At 40.6% G+C, this 13903-nt stretch overlaps 1 protein-coding gene across 3 annotated transcripts in view; it reads left to right on the top strand.

Moving 5' to 3' along the window:
- Positions 1-13903, top strand: part of ccdc57 (coiled-coil domain containing 57) — a 205147-nt gene that overhangs the window by 49837 nt on the left and 141407 nt on the right. For all 3 annotated transcript variants that reach the window (XM_062526216.1, XM_062526217.1, XM_062526218.1), the window contains exons 7-8: positions 4653-4853; positions 9155-9313. In XM_062526216.1, coding sequence (XP_062382200.1) covers positions 4653-4853; positions 9155-9313 — 360 coding nt within the window. The remainder of the gene's footprint in view (positions 1-4652; positions 4854-9154; positions 9314-13903) is intronic.

Here is a 13903-nt window from a genome sequence, read left to right as displayed (position 1 = left end):
TGATTAAAACTCTGCATTCAAGTTGACTGACCATCTCAATATACCAATGTTTTTCAACTCCAAGATTTAAAGGGCCTGTCCCAAGGAGAAAAAGTAGGCTATGAGCTTACCTTGAAACTTAAACAGACGTGGGGACACTGAACAGTCCAACCAGCTAGCTAGAGTATGATAAACTAGCCAACTATGCTACTTTGTTTACAATATTTTGAGGCTTCAATCAAACAGCTGAATTTAAGAGGTGGAGTTGTAATATGAATAGCAGGCTATAAGCTGCATAAAGTTAGCAGTTATGAATATCAGAAATGCCAGTATACAGAATGTATAAATAATTACACGTGTGTGTGTGTGTGCTTTACATCTTGTTAAAAAATCATTGAATAAATAAATTCACATTATGTGAAAGCAAAGCGATAAAAAGTCAGACATGACCACCACACATTGCCTTCTAATCTGTGGGAAACACTGTTATTACTCTTTAGAAAGAGAATCATTGTCTTTTTTTGAATACCTTAACTGAAATGGTTGCAACTAAATCTTATTCTTCAAATGCCTGCCTTCCAATTTCACATATCCTGACAACACGACACTTTATGATTGTAGGTCAATTTGTAACCTGTCAAAGACAAAGATTAGCAGCAAAACTTGATATAAAAAGAAATCCTAAATGCTACATGTAGCATATTGTAGTGTGTTGGACTACTATTGCCACCTATTGGCCTTTCTTGGGGTCCAACATCACAAACAAGGCCTGTGTCGTCTAACCTGACTTTCGCCAGATCCTGTAGTTCGCTGTCTGCTTCACACAAGGATCTGGGACTTCTCGATAGGAGATGTATTTCTGAAGGCGGGTCCTTGTAAAACATCCTCGCATGTGATTTGATAAACCACTTGCCTATTTTCTTGAATGACGTGCTAGGCTTCTTCAAGCTCTTGCCAAACCCGGTCGGAAGAAGAGTAAAAACATCCTTGCCACCAATAAATGTCTACAAAACTATTCTCTGTTAATCTTTTAAAGAATGAATACTCGATAGATTCGACAAAACGGTTGAAATAGCAGAACCAATGTCAGCACAAGACTCCTCGCTGCGTGCCGCCATTGTTATTTGAATCATACACTCGCTTCGGCGCTCCTGATTGGTTGCTAATTTTTTTAGATCACTGGCAGGGGTTTGGATTGCCCTCGCGTCCAGACCCTTGTGTGGAGCTCAGCGAAACGCCTCTGGTGGAGCATGGCGGAACTACAAGGGTCTGGCGAGAATCAGGCTATGTGTCGTCTGCAAACACTCCAAAAAGTAAACCGGTTTCCAATCGACCGACCAACATAGTGTCGTATAGAGTCGCATGCACGAGTCTAAAAAAGTTCAGGCTCAGGATTTTTTTTTGCTTTAATCCCTGCTCATGCTTTGTCCTCATATTAGTAGGGGAGATTATGTGAAAAACCGTTACGCGGCGGATAGATATATCTGCAACAGCTGGATTAGAGTTCTCACTCTTTGCAAACTCTTTGTTCTTTGCACCGAACTGGGTCCTTGCACTGTTGTAAACTTGTGAATAATCTTGCCATTCTAGCCAGTGCGGCTTGAAAACAAAAAAATATTTAAACGTTTTCAGTTAATTTACATTACAATATGTCTATGCCTTCAAGTCTGACTCGAGGCTCCATTGTCTGTCGCCAGTTAGTTGTTTTTCAGATGTTGTTCAATAAGTTCCAACACAAATTCAAAAGTACGCCGCGACACACTGGATATGCTTCCACACTGTTCTTTCAAATGTCAATGGCAATTGATCGAAAATCGCCAAACATCTCCGTCTCCGCTTCAGCATTTATTTATTAATTTGGTAAAATATTATAAAACATATCCTGCTTTATCTACAGCCAGGATAAATTAAGCTAGACCTTGCATGGCTATGGCTAGCAGCTATGCCTGAGACATGTAACGTTAACCTAGCATTATGATGAACAGCCATAACTAGCGTAAAACATTTAATTTGACAACAGCAAGTAACTTAGCTAGCTAGCATAATGCTACTTATCATATGTTGGCCCAACAAGCACTGCTTACCATTAAGCTACCATTGATTACCGTTGGTGCTTTTTCCAGTAGGCCTATTAGCCTGTTTGATTTGCATTGAGCTCAATGAGCATCAAACAGGCTAATAGGCCTACTGGAAAAAGCACCATGCCAATCTCTAGCTAGGGTGATGATATGGGGCTATTTTAATTCCAAAGGCCAAGGGAACTTTATCAGGATGCATAATATCCTGGATCCATGAAATAGCTGGCCTTTAAAAATAAAAATCTGCCTGCCCCTATGTTAACCCTATGTGTTAAATCCCCATAGGGTTACATAGGTAGTCAAATACTTCCTTCCCTTAGCATTTAAGGAAAACATTTATTTATCTACAATACATTCTTCAATCACAAAGAAAGTTGGTGTCCTTGGCGGATTTATTTTTGCTCATTTTTTTAATTAAGGCATTAAGATCAATTGTCAAATGATGATTTTAGCATGGTATGAAATACATATGCTCCTCACTGTAATAGGGATGGGCGATACCACACTTTTAGGATTCGATACAATACCGATACTTTTTCTTGCATTTTCATCGATAGCGATACTTATTGGCAATTTTTGTCTGTAAAAAATATTATTACATTTAAGACCAATCACAAGACAATTACAGACCATTTACAAAATGTATTATGGCCAAAGGTGTTGGCTATATAAAAGTAAGAAGAACATTCAAAAATGTTAAGCAATTTTACTACAAATTGGAAAAAAGTCAGAAGAATAAGGAAATGTGTCTCTTGATGAATGGCTCTTTCAAATGCAAATTAAGTTGAATGGGCTTTATGAATGGGCCTGCTGCAGGAGGACTGAATATCCTAGGAATTACTTGTATTGTTTTTACAAAGCGCCATCGATACATTTTCTTTTAAAACATCTATATTTGGAAACTAGTTGATTAAATGTGTCTAATGGTGTCACGTACAGTATATGTTTATTATTATGACAAAAACTCGCAGAGATTCAGATGTGTGTTTGGAACAGTTTTCCAAATCCCCAGTCAAAATCTGTCGGTGTAAGGTAGGCTTAAAGTGTCTGTTAAAATTTGACTGTGATCGGAATATTTAGAGACATTTTCACACTGTCAAATGTAACTGGACCAGCGCTTTTTGCAGACTCTCGCCTGTCTCTTTTCAATCTCACTGTGGCTCTCGGGGTGCGTCGTCTTTAAAAGTTTTAATAAACTGCTTGTGTTGCTGCTGTGGGAAACTGTTTAATCACACACTTGGCTCCTTGCCGTGAGTTTATCGACTGGTGAAATATAACCATAGCGCTTCGTAATATCGCTTCCTGTTTTTTCCTCTGGTTTCTGCATTGGTGCTGAGCGGGCTCTGGCTGTGTCGATGTCTGCTGTGTCTAACGTTGACGCTCATTCGCTCGTCTCCTATCACGTGACATGGACCAGCTCAATATGTCGCCAATACAGGGGTGTCCCGTCACATAGTAATTTTAGTAAGGAGTCAAAGCAGCTGAAAGTGATGCATACACCCCCAATTATTATTTTATAGTTTGTATCGATATTAAAATATATTCCAAATGAGTTCTACGTGAGTATCGATCTACTTAGGATCGATACGCCCATCCCTAGCACATCCCTAGCGCATTCCAGCAAAAGGTAACGAAGAGATATATTTTCAACCAAAGGATATCTGCTAACCTAAAAAAAATCTCTTTCCACTTAGTATAGGGAGATTACACAAATTCATCTCATTAGCTAGCTGCACACACCTAAACTAGATGGTAATCCTTCAGTTGTGAAGAGCAGCAAGCAAAGTCTGAAATCAAAGAAGCTAGTTGCTACTGCCATTAACGTCAATAGATACCCTGCCTCTGTTCGGGAGAATACTGCAAATAGTGTCGCGACCACCACGCGCAAGTATACATGGTTACAACGTTCCCCGTGATGTCAAATTGTCGCACGACAAGTCTGGTGTGTGGACTGTACCGGCGGCTTTGAAATATCGCGCCTCCTGTTCACATAGACCGAGCCGGCCAATAGCCGGTTACACCAAGCCGCGGATGAGGCGGCTTTCAGTGTGAAAGCGGCTTTAGGGGATACATACTCTTCTCCTCTGTGTGTGCAATAACCCAGTCTGACACCCCCACTGTTAGTCCAGATTAGCATAATTCATTAGACGTGAGTTAAAAAGTTAAACCAATTAGCCTATAGCTCCAAAAGTGACAAAATAGACTTCCTCCTATTTTTTCTTATGTACATGTTGTGACATGTTGTGACATGTTGTGACATGTTGTGATGTGTACCACGTGTAGAAATAACAGTGTAAAATGAGACGTTGATTGTCTAAGCAGATATGTTCTTTGTACTATATCTCCTGTTGGCGAAGCACTGCTACCTGGGCACAGTGTACGCAGCAGCATTTATTATTAGGTAACGCATGCACAGAGATTCAGTAGTTGGTGAAGTGAAGATTAGCATAACATAAGGTATTTCCGAGTATGTATTTGGAAAAATGCTCAAAGCCTTATGATGAGAGACCGAGATACTTAGTCCTGTCGATATATGAAATGTGCTAAAAATTCTCCTTTGTGTCCTGAGAAGTATATTGTTATATACGTTTGCAGGTATGCAGAACTGGAGGCCCATGCTCGTGATAGAGAGACTGTGCTTACCCACATGTGTGATGTCCATGCTGAACAGCTTTGTGAAACAGAGACCAGGAGAAGAGAGCTACAAACACAGCTGGATGTCTTACTGGCTGAGCAAACCATGAAAGACAGAAGCCATACAAAAGAATTGGAGCAGAGGGATCTGGAGATTTTGGGGTAAGAATGTATTAGCACCTTGCATGCTGTTTCTGTTATCCAAAAAATTATTTTCTGCACAGAGAAATTTTTCTCTGATAAATGAACGGGCTGTCACATTGAATTGCTTTCTGATTACATTGTCGATTACATCCTGTAAGTGATGTTATGCTTGCTATGTTGTTATGCTTTTCAAATCCTACATTTATGCTGACATGCACAGTGGGTACGGGTTGAGAATGCACCTTTTCCCGCGGGACTCCTGAAGAGATCCCGCAGGCTGTCAAGCCGATTTTTTTCGAGGCTAAGGCAATGTACCCAAACAACCACCAGGAGGCAGAAAGTTTCAACTCGCATTTCAACTGCATTTAATGATGAAGACCGCATGTCCGTCAATAGTTGACTCCTTAATCTCATTTAATCATTAAAATGAAGGTGATGACTGGCGAAATTAATCAAACGACGTTTCAATAAACCATTGTTGAAATGAATGAAAATGGTTATAGAAAATCGCCTACAGCCTAACGCCGACACAGCTGATTCTTTGATTGATTCTAAGTTGTTTTGATGTGTAGGGGATGGGTAAACTGGCGCGCTACAAACATGCTACCAATCAAATGTAGAAACGAGATGGTCAGTCCTCGTATTTTTTCTTCACGTTTCATTATAAGAAATATAAGTTAAAGTCTTCTTCCGTATTGAACAGACGCTCGGCATGTCAGATTGCAGTTGCAGAGTTTTCGAATATTTTACAACCCAGCTGGTATCCGCTGTATATTCCGTCATATCCCCACTCGGCGGTATTTAACTTTTTTTTTCAAACAACGTGCCATTCCGATATGAAGTCATTAATGTCAAAATTAATGTCATAACTATTAGGCTATCATTAGGCTTACTATGCATGGCTGTAGGCAGCTAGGCCACTGAGATCTGGACCTCATCGGTTTTGAGAGCTGGATACACATGTGTTTGCTAAATATCGGTATATTGTTGTGCATGTTGCGTTCGCGACTCGGGGAAGTGAAAGCAGTTCTGTATAGACATTGCAAGTTTTCATAGTGATCATCGGCGCAGCTGTAGCTGATTGTGAAAGCCGATTGGAAATACATAAGTTTAGAGCGTTTAAACTATGTTTGCCATGGTAGACAAAAACACTGAAATAAAACAATAGCCTAAAAAATAACTGTAGTACGTAATGGACTATATCCTAAATCATTTTCGAGGTTCGCCATTTGGTAATATGACCTATCCTTACTGACAATAATTTAGATTGAGCGCAACTAAAGTTGCACGAAGGCAAAATACAGTCCTAAGCCTATTATATATAGCCTGGCCAATTAGCCTATATTGTAGATGTGCAAAACCAGCATTTGCGTGCGTGCTTGCCGGTGAGGTGTAGCCTACAAAAATGAGCTTAACCCTCTCTGGATTGCCCTTAGTTTAAATGGAGGCCGGGGTGAGCGCGCGGCAGCTATTGTTATGTATGGAGCTGGCTTAACAAAGTTTTGTGCGTTATACATATAGAGAGAGAGAGAGAGAGAGAGAGAAAGAGAGAGAGAGAGAGAGAGAGAGAGAGAGAGATATTCTTGCATGCTGCATTACCGTGACCCTTAGCCTACCTTGTGGATGCCTTTTATCTAACAAACGCAAAAGCTGAGATTGTTGGAAAGACTAGGCTACTCAACAAACTTTTTTTTCGTTTCTGGGAGATCTTGTTAATGTTTTGGATTGTCGGATTTTTATACTTATTGTTTGGACTTATGGACAATGAACTTTGAGGGGTGGTTGTTAGTGCTTTACAAAGCTTTGTGTTAATAAGTGTCGGTCCTCCTTCGGCTCACTGCGCGATGCAGTTGCGCACTAGAGGCCACGAACTCATTAACTGTTTACAACACAATACAGTGTGATATTTGTGTTTTTCGTTTCTTAGATTTAATGCATGTTTGACATGTAAACAGGCCTTCTGTCCGTTAACTTAAGGCCTTCTTTTGCATGGGGTTGCTCGCATCCGCCCGTAATCTTATATAGGCTATTATGTGCATAGTGGCAGTATACTCTTGATCATAATAAGAGGCAAATTGTTACAGGACAATCTAAACTGACTTCCCCAATGCTTCCCCGCAGCACATTTCATTTTAAAAGCATATAATATAGGATGAACAAAGTCTATGGAGTTGCTATATATAAACCAGTAGCCTAATAATTAGGCTATGTGCCACGTCCGATTTCGCAAGTGATGTAGCCTAGTAGGCTACATTTAAAAATCGACAGCCGTCTGTGAGACTATCCATTTCATGAAGAGCAATTGTCTTGTGCGATCATTCCCCCTCCCCCACACTCGTCTAACCAGTTCACTAGACATTATAGCCTACCTATATGCGGCATTGAGGACGACTGGCTCCCTCCCCCCTCTCTCTCGTCTTGACAGACATTTGAGCCTAATTATGTAAATGTAAAAATGTGTGTGTGTGTGTGCGCTGAACCACGAATTCATATATTAACTTTTCCTTTCAGCAGACATCGCAAACATAAAAAGAATCGCAAAACTGAGAAAATCTTTAATTTTTCAAAAAAAAAAAACGCCTTTTATCTTTATTGGTTCCGGAGAGGTTTGTGGAGTGGGTCTCGAACCCCGGTCGCCAGCGTGCGGTATAGATGCCTCAACCAGTTGTGCCACAGCTGGAGTCTTGATCACTTGTCGCTTAGCCTACATTTTAACACTTGCCAACAAATATAAGGGATTCAGTCAGTCGAGTTTATTTATTCGCGGCATGCACTTTAAACGCCGATCAAAAGTTCTGACATGTTAAACCGACGTTAGTCGTTAATTCACCACATGATAAAATGCTGTCATATAGCTTGACGCAAAGTAGCCTACGGTAGTCTATGCCTATCTCTGAATTAACATGAACATGCATACCGAGATCTATATAAGTTGCTAGAAACTTATTTTGCGGAGCTAGGCCTACTAGTCGATGGTTACAATGAATCACCCTCACTGCCCTATCGCATATCTGACCATCCATTGTTACAATGTTACAAAATGCGCAATCTTCTCCATGCATGTAGCCTACGGTTATAAGTAAAGTGACAAGCATAGGCATGTATTAAAGATTTCTGTTAAATACATTTTATTTTCAGTTGTCAAAAGTGGTGGGGACAAAATCTGTAGCCTACATGTAGGCTACCCAGCGTCGCCGGTTAAAATGAACATGCCTCCGTTTTAAAATAGCCTGCCCTGTACACATTTCTAAGTATTCCTAGCATATAAATGTAGCCTAAATGTCCATCTTGTCCATCTCTTTCGTCTTCGCCTTGAAAATAATAGCCTATTCACGGAAATGCGGTCTTGTAACCGTAATGAATTAATGAATTAGTAATCTAAGGTTGCCTATCGAGTCTTTCAGGTTGAATTGAAGGCTATTTCCTTCTGATAGGCCTATAGGCGATTTCCTAAAACCATTTTCATTAATTTCAACAATGGTTTATTGAAACGTCGGTTGATTAATTTCGCCAGTCATCACCTTCATTTTAATGATTAAATGAGACGGATTAAATGAGACGGATATGCGGAGCATTTCTCTCCCTCTCCATTGACCAAAACGTTGCTCTGGCATCTCTGCGGGACTGACTGAGTTATAGGCTACGTCGCGTGAGAGAGCTGTGAGGTAGGCTGTAAAACATTCGAAAACTCTGCAACTGCAATCTGACATGCCGTGACATCTCTTTTCTCAGCTTGTCACCAGCGCGGTGTCTTCGGGTTTTTCAGTGTTTTCCGGCATGAGCCGAACCTTCATGTTATTAGGGCGGTCTTATGTTGCCCCCTTGCGGTTGCAGTTTTAATTACAAAGTCCCGAACCTTCGGGATTCCTGATGTGCGGCAAAGAAAGGAGCATTTTCAACCCGTACCATCTGTAATGACTATAACTCCTTATGCTACTGTGCTAAATTTTGATTGTGAGAGTTTTACACTGTCATTTGATTGAGTTTTGATTGTATTGAGAGCTTTACATTCTCATGGCTGTAGGTGTACGCTACCCTCCGAAATTAAAAAGGAGAGCATTCAGGTGTGTGTGGAGGCAGTACATTGAGTGAGACGCAGTTTCTTGCCCTGTGAAGTAGAGGAGGGGTGGGGGATATGGACAAAAAAATTATATCCAAATATTTTTTGTGATTTTGACAAAAACAAGAATTAGTCGATATCTTTTAACAGACTGAGATAGGCTACTTACTTACTGGTTATTATTTATGAATAGCATTATTACAATAATAACCATAATAATAACATGTAACAGTAACATGACTTTTCATATTTGTCAAAGGCTTCGCTCAGAGCTTGAAGGGACAAGATCCAGCTGGGACACCTACATCACACAGGTGTCAAAAGACATCGTCATCAAAGACACAGAGCTTCTGGCCTTGAAAGAACAAGTAACCAAACTACAGGACGAACTCAACAGATGTAATGAAGATGTGAAACGGTATGTGCCCACTGAGCAAAAAATGGTCCAAAATATGTCAAAAAGACGTGGTCGCCGAACTCCAGAAGACGTCCTCAGACTAGCCAGAATGAACGTTTTTAAGACGTACAGTGGGTGTTGGTTGACATTGGCCGCTTTCATGTGAGATTCTCATGAGAATCACGTGTGAATCACGTGTATTTTATTTATTTTTCCCAAGTGAAGCTGCAATGTCCCAAACAACCACCAGGTGGCACTTGTGAGCAGGGTTAGGAATGTCGGCATTTACCACTAGCCAAACAGTCCCAAATTGAATTCAATCCCGAAGCAAGCTGAACATCTTTTCTGCTTTTAATGGCCTAGTCTCACGACAAAACTTGTTATTGTTTATGAAGGTGTCTTCTGTTAGCCTATTTTATGAAGAGGCATCTGGCTGTTTCGTTTAGGTTTGTTTTGCTGTCAATGGTTTCATGAGGTAGGCCTAACCACTAAAAGCATAAGCCTATGTCCTAAGCACAACTGTGTTCTCGTTTTTGGGTCAATTCAGACATTTTATTTCAAATGTGTGGATAGGCCGATGGTACGCTTGTTTTTATGCTGGCAACAAAACAAAATGGTTCACGAATGTTATTCTTGACTCTAAATGCGGGAAACAATTCAAAATAAAATGTCCCATTTTCCGACGCACCACAAACCTCTTGCCTGTATACATTAGGCTATTTGAAATGTAAGCTGGCTGTTGTCAAATTTTCTAAAAATAAAATAGGCCTACAGGAGAAACTATATGGTTTATGCTCTCTTATGCTGTTTCATTCAGAACCGAAAGCGAAGGAGGGAGAATGAATTACGAACGTTCACTTTTGCATAAATAATTCCTGAACGGTTTTGATCAGGCGGGAAACAATTAACAATAAAATGTCCCATTTTCCAATTTCATTTGAATTATGGACTGCCTTTGAATTAAGTTTGATCGGACTTTCAGTTCACAGAAGAAAGTTTCAAGACGCTAAGATGTTTGCCCCGTAGCATTAACGGTGACTTAATTTATTTCAAAAGGATATGACCTCATGAATCCCATGGTTGTTTGTGTGTATGTATGGTTGGTATGTTCTACTTGTCTTTTTTTACCTATAATGATTAGGGGATGCATCTCAGTTGTTAGATTTGCACATAACATGTTTGCATAGGCTAGTCTTCTTTTTCTCGACTCTGCTCGGTTATGGGTCAAGAACAAATATTTTTAATGATATCATATTCGGGTCATGTTTGGTCGGGTCGGTAAAAAAAAATATGCCGTTAATGTTTTTGTAATTTATAGGCCTATCGTACATAATTGTCTTTAGAAGAGAAAAACATAATTTGCAGCATTCTCACTGAAACGCGATTCTATTCCCCACATTTTGTCACGAACATGTGCACTTGTTGTTTCTGCGTACAGACCCTCGGCTACACTTGACATTCAGTTGTGTTCTGTTCTCAGAGCATAGGCCTATGCTTTCTTTGTCTATGATCTGCAACTTTTTTCTCTAACTGCTGGCCTAGCTCCTCGACAGAAAATTCGGCTACTGAGCAGCGAAGTTGCCGATACGATGCGTGCTTCTCAAGTCTGATAATTTGCAGCAAGATGGAATGGTGGAACCATGGACTGAAAGAAAAATAAACGTTTCCCCAATCAGGAAATATTTCTTAATTTAATGCCATCAAGGCCATTGGTATGAGCATGCAATGTGCGTCCTTGCGCAACTTATAAAGTGGCTCGTTGGAAAGCCGTACGTCTGCTCTTTCGTGCAATAAAGGTTTCATCTCGCTGCAATTTATAATCGCGGAGCAATGACACACTCAAGCGGGCTGGGTTTTGGTTTTGATTTTTGTTTTGGTCCATTGATGAAGACATTAATAAAGAGTTTCTTAATAGTAATGCTGTAATATTCTATGCCTGCATTTCATGCTTGGGAGCCTCAACGTATTCATGTGAGTAACGGCTGAAACAGAATTTGTAGGCCTATATAGGAAACTCCTTAGGCTAATTATGTTCAATGTTGAGTCAAATATAGCCTAATTTTTGGATGAATGCTGACACGGAACAAAAAAAGGTAGACTAAATGAATGTTTCCCAAATTCTGAGCAATCACTAGGCTATATATAATTAGGCCTAGGCTATACTGTTTTACATGCATGTGAGATTCCAATTTTGCGTAGCTCAATGACGCTACGACTTTAAGTTAACTAATTTTTACAATAAGCGGGTCGGGTACAGTAGGCTATTTCAATAATTATTTCTTGCGGTCCGAGTTGTGGTCGAGTTAGTTGTAAACAGCGGGACGGGGCGGGCCGTTCAGACACGTACCCACGCATCACTGGTGGGCACCAACTTTTTTGATGAATTGATAAACATTTAAAATGTGGTGGGGACAAAAAAGTTCGTCATAAAAAGTGGTGGAGACATGTATGCTACCCGATTCCCGGCGAAAATGATGCTGCCGTTTCCGAAAGCCGAAAAGGAGTAGGCTCACTGTTGCAGACGCACACTCAACAAAAGATTGCTAATGATGTGTGAAACTGCTCTTGGGGGGTTGGGGGATTTTTAAATTCGTGTTGTAAGGCACAGAGGGGGGATGGTACAGTTCGCTTCCAACACTTAATGGCTCTCACCCAGCTGCTGCTGCCCATTTCGGAGCCCTAGAATCGCTTTGTGGTAGCCATCTGAATGGAAATCAATAATTTAATACAACAATAAAGGCTAACAGTAACCTACTCATTTGGACAACGTTACACAGCCCTATAAAGGCTAAGTTACCTTTAGTTTTGTTCTAGCGAAGGTCTACCGTTAACGTCAGGCTTTAGCTAGTCAATTCTGGCAAGCACACCAATTGTCTACCTGTTTTGTCCATCTGGAATAGGCGTAACTCTAGCTTTGCGTTCCATCCTTTCTGTTTTCGTTGTTGCGATATAATATCCATGATGTGTTGAGTTGTGATTTAGCTTCACATTGTGTGCTGATAACGCTAGCCGAGTTAAAGAAAACAAATAGTTGCGCGCCTGCGTGCGTAATTTCTCCTGCTTAAACAAAATGTGTGCGCGTGGATGTAACTCTGCATTAAGTTCATTTTGATAACGTGTTGACTAACTTCAGGCCTACTTAATATAGAAAATTGTAAATACCCTGATGGCATGCAGCTAATGGGATACTGTGCATAGTTGGTAAAGGTAGGCCAATTTGGTGTGATACACACGGGATATTTTCTCCCATTGATGAGTAGCCTCATGGTACGCTCAGGCAGGTACGCTGCAGGCAGGCAGGCAGGCGTGTGTGTGTGTGTGTGTGTGTGTGTGTGCGTGTGTGTGTGTGTGTGTGTGTGTGTGTGTGTGTGTGTGTGTAGCCTACTAATGAACCCAACCAACGTTGTGGTTCGACTGCACAATTACAATAGCACAACATAGATTGGAAGGATGGCCGTATAAACTTTCATTTCCCCAGCACCTCTCAAGACAATGCCCGTCCAATGTATTATCAAAGGCTATCAATCTGCTTCAAATCTAGATGATTTTACGAGTTCTCCCTACTTACTGAAATTCGCTGCGTGACGTGAGCACGAAATAGAATGCAAAATATTAAAATAATCGCATCGGACTCGGTGTGTACACTTAGATTTTTTACATTTTTGCACCGCAAATTCGTATCGTATCTGGTCTGTACGGGCCTTTAGTCCTTTGTTTTTTAATATAAACATTTAACTGGGGGCACACAACCCTTCTTGACAGCGACACATCCAACACTATTGAATCTGAACAAAACATTTAAGATTCAGACCTTCAACGCATTATTTTTTGTGACACATAAAGAAAGAAACATTTTGACAATCATTAAGAAACGGAGGCTACATCATTCATACTCCTACTTCCCGTGCATCTTGCATTTTACTTGCTTCCTTAATTTTGTGAGAGTCTGAGATTGACAGAGCATTAGACTCTGATCTGATGGACAGTCGTCAGTATGCATGTTAGAAGTTTTGATCGTGCGTTAAGTGTATGCCGCGAATATCAAATAAACTCGACTGACTGAATCCCTTATATTTTTGGCAACTGTTAAAATATTCAAAACCATGCACAGAAATATCAAAGATAATGGTAAGGCATGGTAGGCTACTGTTCTTCGATAAACAACCAATATTTAGATTCACTGCTCCCGTCCTCCGCTGATCGAGCGCAATTCGAATAGCCCACGGAACTACGATTAAAATATTTATGCTTTGGCTACTGTATTTCAGCGCCTACACCACCTTGAAAAATGTCTCTGCCCCCCGAGAAAGTAAGCCTGAAGCCTACATATTCACCAATCCTTATGGATTACTCCACAAAGCAAAGCAAACTAACAAGCGGTGGTAATTTTAGTGGAGTTAGAATGAACTACTTGGGACACAGACCGGTAGGCCTACGCGGTTTCAGCATCACTCTGGTTTCGTTTTTTTTGCGCGAGCCGAGTCCTGAGGAGCCAGCGAACTAGCCTTCATTCTCCTCGGAATGAGCCATTTAAGTACGAAGCTGATAAAGTAACCTAAATATAGCCTAGACGTGCGTTTAAAACTGGTTCTGGCGGCAACGGCGCAGCAG

The sequence above is a fragment of the Sardina pilchardus genome, chromosome 22 (assembly GCF_963854185.1).
Source record: "Sardina pilchardus chromosome 22, fSarPil1.1, whole genome shotgun sequence".
NCBI lineage: Eukaryota > Metazoa > Chordata > Actinopteri > Clupeiformes > Clupeidae > Sardina > Sardina pilchardus.
This window is presented reverse-complemented; position numbering and strand designations above follow the sequence as displayed.